At 39.5% G+C, this 20,159-nt stretch overlaps 1 protein-coding gene across 1 annotated transcript in view; it reads left to right on the plus strand.

Moving 5' to 3' along the window:
• The window catches only part of LOC148833189 (catenin delta-2-like), a 313,017-nt gene that overhangs the window by 251,500 nt on the left and 41,358 nt on the right, over positions 1 to 20,159 (plus strand). The window contains exons 14-17 of the mRNA XM_088918834.1: positions 2,733 to 2,850; positions 6,921 to 7,106; positions 13,528 to 13,701; positions 17,467 to 17,617. Of these exons, the coding sequence (XP_088774960.1) occupies positions 2,733 to 2,850; positions 6,921 to 7,106; positions 13,528 to 13,701; positions 17,467 to 17,617 (629 nt within the window). The remainder of the gene's footprint in view (positions 1 to 2,732; positions 2,851 to 6,920; positions 7,107 to 13,527; positions 13,702 to 17,466; positions 17,618 to 20,159) is intronic.

Genomic DNA, 20,159 nt, shown 5'->3' on the forward strand with positions numbered 1-20,159 from the left:
GGCATATCCACCTAAGCATGTGTATTTGCTTCCAATGCTACACTTTTTGTTACCAAACATAATATTTTTAATCGGTTCTCTAAATATTGCAAATACAATTGATCTCCAATATCCTTCAAACACAACCATTAAGTTTGTTTTCACTGCATTAAAACTAATTTGTAATACACAAACCAATGAATAGTGTAATGCAGAAAATTGCACTTTAGACAAAAGCTGTACAATGGTTGAATAATATATATTTTTACCAGCAAAACCAAAACACAACATCACATACTATATATTACAAAACCCAAGGTTTTCAGGGCTCTGTTTCATACTGTACATCAGCATGAAGAAAATTAACCTTTTTTCAGATATAGTCATCTTGCATTTCAGTAAAGAAAAGCAGGAAAATGTATCTACAGTATAATTTATAGTTTTTCTACAATAAAATAGAAGGACAAAAGCAAATATCCACTAAAATACAAAAAAAAAACATTTTACCTTACCTTGAAAAAGTGCATTAATTTGACTATTTTGCCATAAAAATTCACGAGTTTACAAACACAAAACATTGTGCAACAAAGATGTCTGCTGAAGGCCTATACGTTCAAATCAACCAGCTCTAGAAAAGGCTCATCTGATAAGTTAAAATAGCTGTCATTCAAGGTATCCTGACCATTCAGACTTAAACCCTTCTCTCTATGCCATGCATGCATAGTTTTTGATTTTTTATTTTACTAAACATGTTTATTATGAGTACTGTATACTGTATATAGCACTGTATAATACTGCAACAGTTCAAAAAAGTTAAAAATTAGAATGCTACAGTAAAAATATTTTCTTTTTGCAATTTTTATTTATTTTACATTTTTTGGAAGACAAAAAAAAATCCTGCACTTTCAAACTTTTTTTTATGGTAGTAGATATTTTTAGAGAAGACCTAAAAAAAAGTCTCCTACAACTTGCAAAACTGCCTTTTGAAGACTTGAAGACAGACAATAACATGTGTCTGTTTTTTTTCCCTGTTTTTGTTCCGGATATTTCTTTCTAAAGTGTGTCCTGAGAAAGACATAAAAAAATGTAAATGTTCAGACAGGATGTCCAAGGGGTTCTCTTTAATTCGAGCCCCTCACCACGTCTGTAGTGTGTGCAGTTTTTAATATAATTCAAGAAACTGAAAGGCAAATCCATTCCAGGAGGACATTGACCTTGACTTCCATTTTGGGGGAGGGGATGTTAATAAAGACAAAAGGTAATACAAATAATCAATGCATTACACACAGTTCATGATATATGATTAAACCTTCAGATTAACTCAGCTACTAGCATTGAGGCTATATATAATGGTTCCCCACCTTATATAGTTTGGAGTCACTATTTATTTCTCTGTATCAGCTCACAGCAGTGACTCCTGTACAGCACGGGGAGAATGAGGGTGGGCCAGGCATCCAGCACTTTAGGTTTTGACACTGCAAGCTCTGTGGCACCTAATAGGAGAGTGAGGAGAGGGAGTATCTTATTCATGTGTTCACATGGATTTCCTCCAAGTGCCCCAGTTTCTGCCCACAGCCCAGTGACTCTAGTTGGTTAATTGGCTTCTGGAAGAATTGACCCTGGCTTGAGTGTGTGTGTGTCTTTATGTCTGTGTGGCCTGTGGTGGTATATCCCGCCTTGTGCCTATTGCTTGCCAGGCTAGGCTCTGGCAACCCTGTATTGGATTAAAGCAGCGAAAATAGATGGATGGATTTATTTTTATGTGAACAGCGAAGTTCAGTATTGAAGTCTGAAGTACAAATACCTTGTGTGATTGGTAATGAATGGAATGTAACAATTGATTTTTGTGTACAGCTCTGAAAGTAAATTGATGTTAGATTCAATATAATTTCATGCCAGTTCATGAAAAGGGTATTTGCACCCATAGCACTGAGGCAAACACAAACAGGTATAGAAGTAGATTGTATTGTGAGGACATTCCGTACAACAATTTCTCAGTTTTCAGTCATCTAATACACAAAGACTGTCAATTTTCTGCTAAATATATTATGATTTTATATCTTACAGACTGGTCATCATTACTTAAAATAGGGCTGTTTTTTTAAAGTTTTTTTTCAGCAAAGTAAATAAAATCAACAGGAACATACAGCAGATCTACAAACGTGTTGATAAGTTCTACTTGACGCATTCTAGATCATAAGATGATGGAATATAATTTGATTTCATGGCAATGCTGGAGGTTACTGTTGAATGTTTTAAAGCACAAAACAAAACAAATGAGCAATGTCAGATCCCCCTGTCCATGGTGCTGAATTTTTTTTTTAATTATCAAAGAACTGTGGTTCATTACAAAAATAGTAAATAACAGTGAGATACCAGAATACATCTTCATATTATATTATTGATACATGAAAAGAAAAATCATCATCATAATCTGTTAAACTTTTTTCTTACAATATCATGCAGTATAAACACATGACTTTACTGGGAAATGAAAAATCAGGCTGTACACTGGAGCATTTATAACGACACAATATTCTGAAAGGAGACAACGATATCTTTACACCAGCTTCATAATCCAGCAGGCTGGTCGAAACAGCAGATGGGTCAGACGAGCTCTCCGGGCCCAATGTATTTTCGGAAGAAGGGGTCTGTCTGATCTGGCTCCGTTCAGGCTGCTCACCCCTCCTGGCTCGGGGGGCAGGGTCGGCTCCTGGTTCGAGGCTGTGACCCTGGCATTGGTTGTGTTACAGGAATGTCAGCTCTGCCGGAGAGGAAGCCCGCAGGAGGATGAGGGAGTGCGAAGGGCTCACTGATGCATTGCTCTACGTGATCCAGACCGCTCTGGGGAGCAGCGAGATTGATAGCAAGGTTTGACTTTATATTTCCTTCCTCTTCTCCTATTAAAGCCTTGCTGTAAACCAACAGAGAGTGTGGGGCCTAAAAAACAAATAAACAGCTTTGCGGTTGGCTGCACATTCAAGGTTGCTGTAGCCTTGTCCTCTGTAATGGCACTGTTTAATCATGATTTAACGGCTACCACCCCCTTGCCAACGCGCACTCTGAAATAAGAACGCTGTGATATTTTCATAATAATGAGAATTGAGTGCGTTGCTGTGTGCTTGCAAAGGACTCCACAGGCACGGTGCCAGTGGTCATTTTCCAAAAGCCATGAACAGAGTTTCCAGGGAGTGCAATCCTTCATAATCTCACCACCATCTAGGAGAAAATGTCCTCCACGCTGGGACCCCCGACACGCCGCTGTTTGTGCCGTGAGAAGCGTCTGTTTCCGTCTGCCGTGCTACAGAAACCATTAAGGGATAAAAACGAGAGAGATGTAGAAAGGAAAGTAACATTAATTGTGAATCACTGCGTTGACAAATCAAGAATGCTGAAGTCCTTTATAAGGCAGAGGCTTGTTTTTATATGATAAGAATTATTCCACCACCTGATGGCTACATGCAAAACAAAACAATAAATGTCTAAATGCCTGTCTACACCTGGATGGATTCAGCCTGACAAGCAATCCTACATGCTGTAGGTAAAATTAAAACTATTTTTCTCATTATAGAAGAATATTAAATAATATGTTTCAAAGAGACAATCACTGTTTACCCTTTTTTTTTTACTTTGACAGTGGAGATTAAGATTATGCTGTGTATTAGAACTCGATTTTGAAACATTTGCTCTCAAAAAATCTTTCATATTTTTAGACGATTTTGGCAGTAGATGATGTTAATTATGCTGAGGCACAATGAAAGCTCAGCAGTCTAAGATTTACATCAATATCTCATTGGGTGCATGCTGAATGCTATTTCCATTTTAAATAGTGAACAGACAGGATTGTTGATTGTTCAAGTAGCTCTGTTCCTTGGGATAGCAAAATACCTAAACGCCAGTCATGTGATTCAATAAAAATGCCAGGTGCACAGATATTTAAGTTATGTTAAACTTGCCAAAATGAGCTCATTAAGCATCCGTATAAATAGCCATTCAAATAGACATGATTTTAATTAACACAAGAGCTGTGAAAGCTGAGTAATGGTAATTGAATGAGTAATGAAGATCATCTGGTTGCTACTGGCATGATTGAAGGCAGCCTGACTGGGAAAGTAGTTGCCCAGAGAACGAGATGTTCTGCTTCATCAATTTGCAGACTAGTGCAGAGAAGCCGAATTGGCAGCATGAGTCAGGCCAAGTCCTGGAAAGCAGAAAGCCACCACACTGGTACTGAACCTTCTGATCCATCTGCGTAATGATTTCAGACTGCAGTGCCTACAGCATGGGAAATTCCATTTCCCATGAAGATATAACCAGCACATCAGCAGAACAAATACATATCACTATCGTAATTAAATAATCTGTCCGCTCAGAGGCTATTTTGGAATAACCCACACCCATACAACTGAGAAAAATGTTGACAAAGCTCAAGTGCAAGACAAAGTAGCCTAAAGTGTCATTCTTCTAACAGGATGATGCATAACCACACAGTGCTAGGATTAAAATGGAACATTCAAAAGGTTCTTATAGCTATCTTTGTGGAAAAAAATGTTATACACATTCAGCTTCCTGACCTCTTTTTTATTTTCTTAACATTCTTCGAAGTTTTCCACATTTCACAATTATGAGCGATTTACAAATGCATCTGTCTAAACAGTTACGCTACAGAGCAGCACAGCCTCACGAAACTGCAAGGCATCATGGATCTTGATTTCCAGCACTGTCTCAAGAGAGAATGATATTTTCAATAAAAATGCAAGCAAAGATATGATCTCAATAAAGAAAAATGGCTATTTCAGTGCAGCGTACTGCATACATAACTAGATGGACTGTAATAAAGAAATTTATCTTCTTTTTCTTGCTCTAACACTGAATGGAAATCATGGAAATGTAATTCAACACCAGGCCAGGGGGGTGCAGAACATATCAGATGGGAGAAGTGATGAAGACTAGGATCAGTGATGGCAGCAGACCTGTGCTGTTTTAGTTGTTGAGGTGTAATGGAAAGAAGCATTTGGATATTTTAAAATGAGTAAATCATTAAATATTTTATGCGTTATTTAGAAAACAAGCAAACTGCAATGCACAGCAAGCATGAGGTCTAACTTTCAGGTGCTTAAATGGGAGGCATTAGCAGTAAGTTGGATGGATTGGAAATACGGTCTTTGTTTCTGTTTGGACTCTTTTCTGTAAAATGTAATGAATGAAAAGAGGTCATATAGTACTGAAAAGGTTTGAGAGAAAACAGGAAATTGTTCATTCATTTCTGATCCATTCATTTACTAAACTCAAAATGATCAGAATAGAAGCATGTGAAGGTTCCTGAACAATAGTTCTTCAAGTATGTTTTTGTATCAGTCAGTGGCTATGCTTAACCTCACTCTCTGAATGTGGAAGGACTCCAAACGTGAACTCGTTTAAAGAAATGATGGTTAGACTTGTGTGAAGGGCAGAGAAATCTTGAAGCAGCTATGAATTACATTCCAGGTCCTTCTTATATTTGTAAGCACATTATTCAGAAAGACATCAGGTATTTTTCTGTTTCATGTCTCTAAAATTAAATTAGTCTTCCAATAGCAGTAATAGCAGGTCTGCAATGTTGGAAAAAGATGTTGAAAATATTCACAGAAATTATCATGTTGTAGTTTGTTGAATTTATTTACGGGTAGCAGGAAAATATTTTCTAACTTAAAAACTGTGTATACAATCAGTATCAGATTCTATATTGAATACCATTACTATAGTTACAGATCTAAGCTTTTTTCCTTTTTTCTTCCATTTTGCAATTTTCTTTTTATAGACAAACCCTTGTTTTTTTATTTTTATGGCTATCATGAAAAGAAATTTGTGAATATCACACCTGTGTATGCTCTTGTCAGATTTTATAGATGACACATTGTGAGATTGCAGAGTCTCAGAATCTGGGTTTTGAATCTGGGTCAAGATAGATTGTTGAGTTTGAGGCATTTATGGAACCAAAGGTTTGTGGGTTTGTGGAACAATCTACCCAGCCATGTTGGTGCAACTGCTACCCTGGTTTCTTTCAAGAAACAGCCAGATGAGGTCCCTGGATCAATAATAATAATAATAATAATAATTGCTAACACTTATGGTGTCAAACGTTATTATTAACTTCACTTTACTCATAATTACTATTTGATAAAACTGAATACAATCTAAATGTTTGGATTACATTGAAATGAGAATGGCACTCTTATCTCAGCTAATTACATTCCATGTATTCAGCTGCAGCAAGATGAGTGCAGTCCTTTGCTCAAGGGTACAACAGCGACTGGTGACAGCGGTCACCAGTCGAGGGCCCCTAACCACTGCTCCACACTGCAGAGCTTTCCCAGGTTCTTTTCCAATTTCTGCTTGGAATCAATCTCTACTTCTTTACGGTGACAGGTGTGATTTTAGTGTTGTACATTTTTTGCAATAGTTCGTCAGGGTGTTCCAGAATAATAAATGCCCAGTTAAATCCTTATTATTTAACTTCGTTAGAACTGTAGGTCTATGTAAATCCTTGTGCTGTAGCCAGATTTTAAAGCCTACAAATGATGCAGGTGAGTTTCATACTCCAGTCTGAGCATTTTTGGATCGCGTCTCCTTGTAGATACAGTATGTTGATACAGTATGTGAGGGCGCACACGTTTGTATCATTCTGTATGGCTTTCTCTTCAGAAGTGATTGGGAATCCCTCTACGTGAACGTCTGCCACCCAAATTGTTAAGATTTAGCAATTTGACTTTTTCTTACGTGTCAGTCAAGGAGTTACCTTGACAGATTTTCCTTTACTCATATTTCAGATCATTCCCTCCCTAAACTCTTCCCGCAGGAGAGCACCGGTGTCTCGGGAAGCGTGAGTTGGCAGCTGGGCGTCCAGGAAGGCGAGAGGCCTGCAGCCGGTGCTGAGATGTGTTCTGTGCTTCTCCTTCCAGACCATCGAAAACTGTGTGTGCATCTTGAGGAACCTGTCGTATCGGCTCGCAGCAGAAACTTCTCAGGGACAGCAGATGGGCACGGACGAGCTTGACGGATTGCTCTGTGGCGATGCCAACGGCAAGGACGCGGAGAGCTCCGGGTGCTGGGGGAAGAAGAAGAAGAAAAAGAAGTCACAGGATCAGGTGGGACATGTGGCTGCAGCTGTTCGCAATTACTGGTGTTTTGTAGTTCTTGTACAGAGTGCAGAAAGGTCCCCCTCAGTGGATAATTAGGTATTTTACAAGGTTGATTTCTTGTCATTACAGGAACTAGATGTATCTAGGAAACAACGGAGAATCAAAATGACTCTTGTATGCAGTCAAGGGATCATACTGACAAAAGCCTTCATCTAATACTCATCTAAGACTGGCTTCTTAACAAAAAGTAATCGCTTTGGGTTTGACAGCATGTCTCATTAACACGTTAAAGCCCTGTTTGGTCTTTTTTCGAGACATTTACCAAATTTCTTTCTGAATCCAGTAACCTCAACTGTGATTCTCAAAGTTGATTGCATGTCTTCTGCTAGCTTTTGTTTAATTTGCTGTTCATACAAAGTGTTTATTGCAATGGAATCTGCTCTACAGGGCAAATCAAGTTCACATCTAAGAAACTTCTCATTTTTTATTTAATTAGGTTTGTATGTATTTTTGTGTTGTATTCTTAAAGAACGTCTGCCATCTCATCTGCATTTTTTTATTTCCATGTGCTGAGGTACCATTAACCTAGAACTACCATGTGGAAAAACAGTATTTTCAGTTTGTGCAGAACAGGGGAGGGGCTACATTGTTAGAAATGGCCAAGACTATTAGTGTACTAGCAGCATTGTGGAAAGGAAACAGCAATGTGAGATTGTGAAAGTTATAAAAATAACAGGAACATAAGCAGGGCTACCTTTCTAAGCAAAATACAGCCTGGGTAACTGCAGAAAGGAAACACTCCTTAGAAAGAGAGAAATATGAATAATTCTGATAAATATGTTTTTTTGACCCACAATAAAGTTTGTTTATGGTGGTTCATCTGGCGCCGGCATGGAACGTGCTGTTTGTTTTTGTGTATTCCACTCTGAAATTTGTAAATGCTCCTCAGCGCTGAGAGGCCCTCTGGGGAAATGTTGTAAACGAACTCTGCAAGTGATATCGTTTAAATAAAACAACACTGAGAGGGATGGCAAAGTGTTACACAGAAACATTTTAGAAAAAATAATAAAACAAATTAATAACTTTCAATTCAAAATGGAGACGAGGAATGTATTGCCTTAATGACTGTAGTCAAATACTTGTTCTCTGAAATGACAGTATTCATTTAGTTAAAATCAGTCAAAGTACGAAATATGACGTGAAAGTCTGGTTATGTGAAATATGAAAAGGTTTTATTGGTCACAGTAGCAAAAGGTAAGTTAATACTACTATAGCTAATAGTCAAGCTTGAGAATACTTTTCACTCTTCTCAAGATTTGAAGGACACAGTACAATATTGGAGTACTGTGTGCCGATTATCCATGATAAGAATATTTTAAACACATCTAGTAATTTCCATAAAATTGATTACATTTCTATTTAGTTAGGGACCACACATACAGTATGACTCAGAATTCCCAACCACCCACATGAATACTACATTTTAATTAGTTTGTGTCTCTGAAGCTTCTACTGTACAGCAGCATCAAGTATACTTGACTTATTTTACAACATACTGTACAGTATATGTACATCAAGTATTTTCAGAAATATTTTCTTTGTTTTACTTTATCAGTTCCAACCCCAAAGTTGCTAAATTAAAGTGTTCTTAAGCTAATAGATTCTGCTTCTGCACTTATTTTCTTGTAAATTTCAAAAACAAATTGTGGACATCCAGTGTGGATTTTTCATTTTTGGTGGAAAGTGTACTTGGATTTGTTTGTTTAAGAAATTAAAGCAAGGCAATGATTTGCTTCCTGTTTTATTAAAGGAAAACTTGAATACCCAGTATGCTTTGGTGATAATGGCACTATAGAGAGAGAGATTGCTAATTTTGAAAACAAAAATGTAGCACAACTTAAAATATTAATTACTCACAATGGTAAACAAAACATTTAGACTTGAAAAGAGTTCTTTTTTCACTTCTGCAGTGTACGACAGTCAATCTCTACAAATGGGAAGGCTTGGAGAGATTTAATTTCATGCTTTCTGGAGATACATTCTTTATTCAGATGGTTACTTTTTATGAAACCTGAAAGAATAGTGAAAGAGGCATTTCCATAAAGGTCAGGCAAACTTGCTCTCGGAGAATGTCACTGGAATGTCTTCTAATCATTAACACACTAGAGAGTTTACCCTCTACTGCTGCTCAGTTCCTAAGCATTATTCAGTTTTTTTTTATTTCAGCTTCTCCAAAGAGCACTCTTCCTTGACTGGTACTTTTAAGTTTGGCACTTTCTAGCTTCTAGTAGCAGCTGTAGAGGAAAAGGTTTTTAATTGTTGTATGGATCACTTCACATTGTCCTGCCTGACTTTGGATTTGATTGTGAACAATAACTTAAGAGTTTTGCCATTGGTACTCCTTCTGTTAATGACAAGGAGGCTCTGAGTGATGCTCTGCAGCTGATACAAATGCTACCACCTTCAGAATAATTTCAGCACTCAAGAAAGCATACGTAAATCATAAGAAACCAAAGTCTCCTGATATTTTTTTGCTGCCATTTATGCCTTTTTCTTTTTGTTTTAATTTTGAGTATTGTTATCAGGCCTGCATTGATGATAGCTCCATGTATTTCCTGGACTCTTAATTGTTGTACCTTTTGGTGCTACACAGAATCCTGTCACTGCTGATGTGCAAGTGATTTCACTCCCTGGTAGGAGCCCCCTGCCCTGGGTGTGTCACAGTAAATATCAGGGGGAGGTGTTCCTTTCAAGGATGTCTGTGTCTTTCCACCAGAGCACTGTGCATCGCCTGAATTACTGCAGCACAGAAAGAGCATCAAAGTCCATTGCACACGTATTCAGAAACAGAGCGAAGCCTGACTCTGTGTTTTGTTAATGTCAAAGTCATGCTTTCGGGATTTTTACATTTTACAGTTCAAGTGCTCTGCCAGCCAGCATGTGTCTCCAGCAGCATGCTCAGCTCCTCCTTTCCTTTCTTTCAGAAGGTAAAATGTGGGCTTTTAAGTGATTAGATCCACACAGGCTTCACTGACCTGGTCAGATTCCTCTGGAATTCAGATTTAGAGCTTGGCTTCAATTAAAATGATCTCTACTAGGAAGTGTTAGTTAAAAAAAAAACAAGTCAGCACGGTACAAAGCATGAATAGATTATTAATTGCATCTTTAACTGGATAATTCAGTTAAATGTCAGAGCCCATTACTGAAATTCTGCTTTGAATATAGGATGTTTGGTAGAGCTCTTATTTTACTAACCCAATGGAATGTCTGAACTGCCCCCTTCAATGCCACATAAAGCAATTAGCTCTTCTGAAAGAGGACACCTGGGCCTTGAGGCAGCAACAGGGCCTATTTTGCCTTGAATCATTAATCAATGGAGAAGGGTCGGCTGCTTACCAAACAAGGCTGCAGTTTTTCTTCAGGGGACCTGATGTTTGTCAGCCTTAATTGACTGGAAGGGAATCCCTGCAGGTAGCGAAAGATTTGTCCATTATTTGTCCCTCAGTCCGCTTTTGAGTAGAGGGCATAAATAATTTCATGAGAAAACAAATGATGGCAGGCGTCCCTCAAAAACGGCAGGCTAATATTCATTTACCCTTTGATGAAGAAAAATGTCACGTTTAGCTTCCGTTTAACTGTGATAGAGTGTCGTCAGAACTGAAATCATCAGTTTATTTCCTTGCTACACCCACTCCGTGAGGTCGAGGAGAGTAAGGCCCTGCGGACATGGACACACCCTGACCCCTGCTGTGGGTTCGCGATACTCTGTCTTGTTAAGCCAGTGTGCTCAAGCCAGTGTCTGTGCGTGCACGGTTTATATACCATACGTCATGCACACAGATTCCTTTTCACAGTGGCAAACATACTTCTGCAACTTTCCTGAAATTAAAGTAGACAAATCAGTGGAAGTGGTCTCCACTGCATCAAAGCCTCACAGTGAGTCACTGTTTCCTCCTGTGAAGAGAAATATAATTTAACAGTATATTCTGAACCTGGAGACTGGAAGACTAATAGTAAAAGAATTTCAGTTATATCTAAAACAATGCCGTCAGTTTGACGGGCGCGGTGCTATCAAGCCGAGGAGGGCGGCAGGACTGTGTGGTATTGAAGACAGCCTCTCTGCCTCTGCTCGCTCTGCTCTCTTGGCTTCCAGTTCTGAAGGCATCTGTTTTCACATGTAGAACATAAAAGATGACATCAATTTCAATAATTACATTTATTACCCGAAGGTAAAGGTAAATGATCCAAAAAGCGTCTTCACTGGCAATTTTAAGTTCTTTATGTTGCAAAGCTCCCTGCCTAGAGTGCAAAGGCAGTCAGTACTGCTAATACCCTCGAATGGCTTCAGATGATTTGACTGGAGAAGGAAATGTGTTTTTTCGAAGCCTTTAGGCAGTTTCCATTGACTGCTAACAAAAATATAATACAAGATAGTATAGTGTAAATAGACTGTCAACTGTAGCAGTGTAATTTTGGATGTTTATTTTGAATTCTGCAAACAAATTTCAACTGCTTTGCGAAGCAAACAATTTTTCTCTGGTGCTGCTGAAGAAAGATATGAGATTCTCCGTTTTGTCCAAAACAAACATCATGTTTTATTTTCCCAAAATACCAATTTAGTGTTTTGTTAAATATTTTTTTTTGATTGTTTGCTGTAACATTGTTTCTGTTCTTAAATGACACTCGTATGACAGTGGCACTCTAACGTGATATTCTAACTAAAAGCTTCACAGTGAGTCACTGTTTCTTACTCTAAACTGAAATGTAATTTAACAGTAAATTCTTTAGCTTCAGTCTGAATGAATAATAGTGAAGGAATTTCAGTTACATATGATTTGGTATTATCTACAAAATTGACAAGTTTCTTAATTATACCAGTGTCTGGATTACTGCTTTCTGAGGAATAAGGTCCAGAGAACAGCTGTTATCTTTTCAGAACCTGCTGGCATCTTACAATATAAATTAGAGGTGGTCCTAGTACAGTTCTTTGTGGCATTCCTCTAGTTACTGTACATCACCCTGATTGGAGCATTTACCCCTTGAAGGAACCAGCGGTGAGCAGTGCCAGATGTTCCGAGGCCAGTGAGTGTTGACAGGAGAGCTGACCCACAGAGTCAGGGAGATCAGGGATTAAGACAGAACAGGGAAACAGCTCGAGTGCCAAGAATTTCTGTTTCTGTTGTGTGTTCTGGGTGAAAGCCAAACTGGAGGGAGTCAAGCACCAAGCGCTGCATGGGGAATAATATATTGATTGTAATTATATAATAAAAACGGTAATGAAATTCACACATCTCAGTACTGTATAAGGAGATGTATTTCACCTCATCTTAGATAATAAAAGATTCAGCCAAACTAGCAGGTTTATTTTTTGTGGACATTTCAGTTTCTGAAAATGCTTTATTCACAGACAAGACTAATTGAATTGGGGCCAAAAGCACTCATTTCCTCTCCAGTATTTAATTGAAGAAAATTGCACATCCTAAGTTTAGAGCAAGTAGCTTTACAGTGACTCATTAAACATTGACAGAAAAATAAAAAGCCTGAACCAACAAAGGATAAGAGAAAGGGATTGTGCTGTGATATTACACAAGTGAGCTCTTACCTGAGAATAGGTCGCTGAGTGAACACAGTAGCATCACAATTAATTTGGTCTCGTATCAGCTGGTATTGTTTCTTCCTGAGTGATTCTACGTTTTAACAATTTGTTTGGAAGTTTAAAGACAACAGTAATCTAGCTATTGCACCCAGGGGATGAATGCAACACAGTTTGTTGAACAATAAGGATCTGGAGTGCAAAATAGTAATCCTAAACAATTTTAAAGGAAAATGTTTAGACACTGGCAGCTGCAGCTTGGTTTGCCTGCCCTTAAATTGATGTGATGTTTTTGCTTCGGTCATTTTAAGTAAGACACATTCAATTTTAAACTCAAAATTCCCATTTATTTGCACAGGTGTGAGCAAGCTGCATGTCACTTCGCATTCATCTCACATGAACTGTAGATCCCCATGGTAGTACTGCAGCTTCTATGGCAAGACTTGGTCTTATCTTTTGTAACGTTTGCTTGGTTACAAATTGTTTAGGGCATGCACTTATGAGTGTGTTTAATTTGGTTTGTTTGTTTATCTGAGTTCCTGCCTGTAATTCCAATTGCCCCAGAGAAACTATTTCTTCCACTAAAAGGCTGGGTAAAAGAAAATAATCTTTCCTCTTTCGTTCTTTATCATGTAACCAAGCAGAGCTCAGCATTTTTACCTTTGCGTGGTCTGTATCTCGTTCATTTCTCCACTTTTGTAGGATATGAGGTCTAAAGTGGGAAAAGCACAGTGCTCTCATCTGCAGTGTGCGTGCGGTACTCACAGCTCACGAAGTCTGTGGGACCGTGCCGTCCTGCCTGCTCGTGCTCCAACCCTTCTCTTTCTCTTGCAGTGGGATGGGGTCGGCCCTCTGCCCGAGACGGCGGAGCCCCCGAAAGGCATCCAGATGCTCTGGCACCCATCCATCGTCAAACCCTACCTCACTCTGCTCTCCGAGTGCTCCAACCCCGACACGCTGGAAGGCGCCGCCGGGGCCCTCCAGAACCTCGCCGCAGGCAGCTGGAAGGTCAGGCCGGGCGTCGGGACCTCAGCCTCTTGCCTGCACACACGTCCACCCAGCACAGCTCAGGCCGGCTGTCCACTGACGCTCAGAGAGAACTAGGGCTACTGGGGTCTGCACACTAATAATCTCGCTTCATTTGTAGGAAACCGACTGGGAAAAAAACACCACAGCCTTTAAAAGAATCACTGTATTGAAAGGATGAGATTGGGGTTTGGTACGAGCCACGTGATGGCAAAAAATCTTCCCTGTATCCCTTTTTTTGTTTTTTCTCTGAAAAATGATAATAACCTGTGATTTCTGATTTCATAACATTTTATAGCTAATTCTTTGCTTTCCAGCCTGTAGTGAACCTCCCTGAAATGGAACAAGTGACCAGGGCTTAAACAGCTTCCTGTCCTGGTGCAGTAGGCAAGCATGAAGCAGGCGTCTTACAGAGCGACAGCTTTCCCCATCTGTGTTGTGATGCTGCTGTGAACAAAAAGCAGGGCATATGGACGTACTGCAGAAATTAAATCTAGACTTTTCAGTTCTTTCAGGCAGCTGATCCATATCCTAATTACCCATCTTCAGATTCCACAGCTGCATAGATTCTCTGGCGAGCAATAGAGCTGTAATTTGTCATTATTGAACGTGAAGGAAAATCATATTGCTGGAGAAATGAATCAAGACTGAAAAAAGAAGCACCAATCAGTGTATTGCAGTGTATTCAAAATCTATGAAAAGAATTATTGAAAGCTCAGCTGCACAATATTAAGGAAGCCTCTTGATTTGTTAAGTGTCTGCAATGCAATTCCCTTTTACGAACGTTGAACTTTAGCGGTACTTTCAGACATCGCTGTCCTCCCCCATGACATCTCCAGCGCTCTGGTGTGCTGCGTGTTTGGGGGTGTGGTACAGTACAGAGTGCTGGAGAACTTGATGTAACTCTGCTTTCTCTTTTTATATGCAGAAAAAGTGTGACAAGAACATCACAAAAATGAAAAGGTTATGTAAAATCACTCCTAAAATAACCTTTATACGTGATAATGTAAATAATTTGCCATTTAGATGGCACTTTATCTCACGTGATTTACGGAGCCTGTGGGATTATTTATAAATCAGCATCTGGTTTGGTGTCTTACCCAAGAGATGTGCATCAGGAAAGAGCAGTAACTTGCTCAGGGTGAAACACGATGTATCAATCGTTTGGTGCAGAATGCAAGTGTTCAAACCATCATGTACATCATCAGTAAATACCGTGGTGCTTCTGTGCTCTGGCTAAACTGCAACTGAAGCATAGTCCTGTGTTATACAGGAGGATGGCAGTTAAGTGTCAGTGTGACATTACTATGAGCTGCTGACTCACAAGCAGTATTAATTACATTACTTACAGCTCAGAATGCTGGCATCGGATAATTTATTCATATGCATATTGCACAAATTTTCAAGTACCAGAGATCTGGATATATTTCCACTCATTAAAAACATAAAACATAAGGGAAGAAAGAACAGTGATAATTCATTGAAAAGCACTTAGGAATGAAGTTCACTGTTACAGTGCATAGTTCTTTCATGCCATGCTGTAAAGAACTTATTGGAAAAATTCTAGGACAGACAGGACACAGTAATTTTCAATACGCTTTTATCTTCTCAGATGTTTTCTAAGTGAACTGAAAACAATAAAAGTGTAGTTCTTATGATCCCTACCTGCCCGAGTGTTGAAAGCAATGCTAAAGTTTGTGGACACAGATGGAAAACTGCAACTTTAACATTTTAATTTGGATCTACAAAAAATAATAGAAAGGTTTAATACTTCCTATGTGTTAGAGGACATGTTCATAAATGTACTTTTTTAGCACCATATAGCCCTTCATGTTACAGAGAAAAAAACAACCCTGTTTTTCCTCGCCTGAAGAGGTACTGATACACTTGTAGAGCTGGCTCTTTTTGAGAAAAATCCCTGCCTTTGCTACTGCTACAACTCTTACTCTACAACATTCTAATTCACCACTGGTGCTCTGGACGGTCAGTAGCCCCCTTTTAGGTTTAAAGCTGCATTCTCAACTAAATCACCACAGAAAATAAATTTGGAAATCTTAATGTGTTCATTGGAAAAGGGGTCAATTCTATTCAATATCAATACTAAATTATTATTTGTTCATCCTTCCCTTTTCTCTAGATTATTTTATCAATTCGTAATTGCATTGATATTGTGTCTGCAGTCTGACTATTGAGCTGCATTTCGCAGTATGTCAGTGGAGGTGTGCTTGCACATGGCAATTTAGGATTCTGCTGCCTTATTTCAAACAAACAAGGCAAACCATTTTCATCTAGGTCCCAGGTTAATGCAGTGATGCTTTACCCACGAAGGGCCACAAGCTTTAAAGGCTGTGACTCATTCCTTGCTCTATACGGCCAGGAGAGCCTGCATGAGGAAGGGGGATGCTTATTTACACCTCTCCCCACGTGGCGCCATCTGTCAGTCGGGTCACGCTGCAGCGCCTGTGGAACGAGCGAACCTGCGGCCGCCTGAGACTGACCTTCGTGAAGGCAGTGCTGCTGCCTCGCTGCACTAAGAACAGGCTGAGGTGCCGCCTGTATGACAGGAATCAGCGCCATCTTAAACAGCTTCCATCTCTCACAAGCGCATGAGGAAAGACTCGTTAGACAAGCATCCTGACCACACAGACCCAGAGTTAGCATAGAAACTCTCAACAGCTCCACTGAACACGGACACAGCTTCCATGTGTGACTGTGTTGTGACAGAGGCTCTTCAGACCTGGTGTTTTCCTTTGGAGTCTCAATGTATGTCCCTCAAGTTATTTTTTTTTTTAAACGAAAGGGCAATATGATTAAACTGTCCTGAAGTAATACTTATGTGGGTCAAAGTCATGATTCTCTGCCTTTCCTTGGCTGCCTGGGTTTTAACTGTGAAAATTCATAATGGATGAAACCCTTGCCATTGTATTGAACTAACCAACAAGGGGGGGAATTGTGAAGCTAGAGCTGTTTGTGTTGTCTTATAAGATTACTTGAAACTAGGTGGGCACCTGAAGAAGGCTCCACAGCCGAAACGTTGTGTTCTCTTTTTTTCAGCATGGAATAAACCTATTACTTGTTCCTTTGCAGCCTACGCATGCTGACGCAGCTACCCACCTGAACATTTATTCTGCTAGTCAGGGCAGGGGTGCCAGGCTATACTGCATAAGGCAATTAAAAGATGAAGAGAGAGCATGAATAAGTGACAGCAGGAGGTGGGATGTGCATGTGGAGGGTAGTGCAGGCTTGTCAGGTCCTCCCTCATATTTCAGCAAACATCCTAACACTTCTGTTGAAATCAGGGGTGACATCACCCACACACAGGCGCTGACAGTATAGGGGTCAGCCCGAGTGAGGTCCCCAGTCGCTGCTTGACCCCTCTGAAATCAATAAAGCACATGTGACTGAAGGAGGTGCAAAAAAAGATCCTGCACTCCACCCCACCATCCTGCATAACTAAATAATACTTGACCTCATTATCATTTTTTCCCTTGGTCCTGAACTGAAAAATCAAACTGAACAAAAAACAAAATATGTGTGGGCAAATTGCATAAAAACATCATATTTAATTAACATATATTAAAATGTATTGTTCATTTTGCTCATCTTCAGATTCTTTGGAGCCATCTGTGATTTAAAATATTACTTCTTCTGCCTCTTCGTTCATCTCCTCTCCTCTCCTGTCCTGTCTTCTGCTCTCCTCTCCTCTCCTCTGATGTCCTCTCCTCTCCTCGGCTCTCCTCTCCTCAGTGGTCTGTGTACATCCGGGCAGCGGTTCGGAAGGAGAAGGGCCTGCCCATTCTGGTGGAGCTGCTCCGGATCGACAACGACCGGGTGGTGTGTGCGGTCGCTACAGCTTTAAGAAACATGGCCTTAGATGTGAGAAACAAAGAACTTATTGGTAAGCTTCTGGTTCTTCCTGTGAATGGTAGGCTGTGTCTGGGTATTTAATGAAATACAGACAGAACATGTAAATTATGCACTGAGGCACTGCTCGAAATCAGTCTCATGCCTTTGACTCTGTGGTTATCATGATCGGGAGCCCAGTTCTTGCTCAGTCCTCAAATAGCTTTTTTTTAAATTATAAGATAAAAGCTTATGCACCTCAGTAACAATGCAACATTATTTCATCTCTCTTCCGCCTGCTGGTTAATGTTGCTGGGGAAAGAGGAAGGAATCCTCACAATCAAGCCTGAAGTCACATTTCTGGGTGAAAAGAGGTTCTCAAATAAAACCCTTATATAAACACGGGTCTAGCTGTTTGAAATTCTCTCCATGAAGCTGCGAACAGACTATTGATCTTTTTCTTATAAACTTGGTTTCCTGGTGGGTCTTTCCATCTCCATGGCAACTGCCTCCCCCTTTTTCAGGCAAACTGTTTCACTGCAGATCTGACCCGAGGAAACTTTCAGAGCATCCTGGATTTCCTCAAGCTCTTCCTGTTGAGAAAATGACCCAAACTGATGTACTGAAACATATTCCAATAATTGCGTCCAGTGTGTAAATATATGTTAATATCTTTGAACTGTTGTATTCTTATTGTTTAAAATAGATTTTCCATAAAGTTTAAGGAAAAGGTCTTTGTTTTCCACAGGCTGGGTAAACTACTCATTCCATTCTACATTACAGACAGTCATGAGACATGCACACTGCCTGCATCTGGAAATACTGACATCCAGACATCCAAATGTTGTCACATTACTGATCAGGGCACTCACATCAGCATCGACATACAGTAAGAACCATAAATTACACAACTGAATAGAAAGAGGCCTTCTGCACCACGCCTTGTCCTTCAGCTGGGGCAGATATACACTTAGAACAGTAAAACTGGTATAAAGACAAAAAATTACAGAAAATAGGAAAATCCCAGACTAAATCAGGCAGTTCTTTGTTAAGTGCAGAGATATTTCTTTGTTTACTCTGTAAATATAAAACCTCTGAAAAGCACAGATATTTAACAAAAAAGATTTATCCAGCTGGAGCTGCGCTGTACTGTGTCTGTATTTCTGAATTCCTGAATGCTGTGAGGACTACGTTTTATAGTTTTTGGTGGCGCCTGGTGAAGAACATGTATTTCCCAACTGTATTAGAAGGAATTATGCTGCTTTTAATGTAAAAACATACCAGTGCTTGAAATCTTTTTTTTTTGCTTTTTTAGAACAGTATACACCTAATTTTCTCACATCAATGAGTAATTATCATTAAAGAGAGAGTTAGGTTAATCATATGATTCAAATTTTGCTTGTTCGGGTACATTTTAACTCAGATGTGTTATTTTCTTTATGATTTCACCAATAACCTCTTCTCAGCATATGGGAACTTAATGAAACTATTTAAAAGGAAAGAAAAGTGCCCTTTTGTGTGCTTTAAATGAACCAGAATTGATCTGAGATTAACATTCTGTAGCCCATTACTTCCACATCCTTGAAGCCAATAAAATATTGTCTCTTCTTATAAGGTGATTTCAGCCTGAAGAAACTACCATAAAAAGTAAAAGGACCCAGAGACTTAAAATGTCTTTACAAACGCGCAGCCAGGATTTTCTCTCAGAGATTATAGAACATTTGGGGAATATGGATGATTGTGTTTAAAATGCGTTAATTATTTCAGCTTCCCTTGAGTTTATTTGTGCACGGTTATATTAAAAAACATATTGCTTTTCCACATAGTAATTGCAGAATTTATTCAGGTGCTTTCAACAGATGAAAAAGTTACTGACACCGCAAATAGTTTAAATGAAATCCAATTGATTTACTTTGACATAATCCGTTACGCACTTCATGTTATCTGGAACCGCACAAAAGGCCTCTGACGGTAATCTTTCATTGCGCGGAGCTCTGAGCTCCGAGCTCACACAAGCCCCGTCTCAGCACAGACGGGAGCTGGGATACCTGGAGCTCCAGCCCCGGGGCTTGGCCTGGGTCTCCTCTCCTTGTCGTTGCCTCTTGGCCTCGTTCCTCAGTGTGGAGGAGGTTCAATGCATCAGATAAGGTCTCAGATGTGGGGAAAAAATTGGGAAATACCTGGAATTCTGGTAACATTTGCCAACACTGTTGATGTACAGCACACTATCCGGAACATTTTGATTTTACTTTTACTCCTAATTCTAGAGGACCTGTGTAGAGTATCTCCTCAGCCCTAGTATTTTGACACATTGTAATTATTTATAGTATTTAATTATGGACTGGAAACTCAACAGGCTCATTATCCTGTTTCCCCCCTTATAATTACAGACTCTTCATTTTGTATGAATATAAGAAGTCAGTTTTTATATAGTAAGTTTTCATTTTCCTACGAATTTAACCATTTGCTTTAAGTTAGTAAAAAACAATTTTTTTGAGATAAGTGTTGGTTATCTGGTCCTGGGGGGGGTGACATCGCCTGCAGTACCAGACTTGTCCACATGGAGGTGGGCAGCGGGGCTCCACTGTGTAACCACA

Source organism: Atractosteus spatula, chromosome 6 (assembly GCF_055471065.1).
Source record: "Atractosteus spatula isolate fAtrSpa1 chromosome 6, fAtrSpa1.hap1, whole genome shotgun sequence".
Lineage (NCBI taxonomy): Eukaryota > Metazoa > Chordata > Actinopteri > Semionotiformes > Lepisosteidae > Atractosteus > Atractosteus spatula.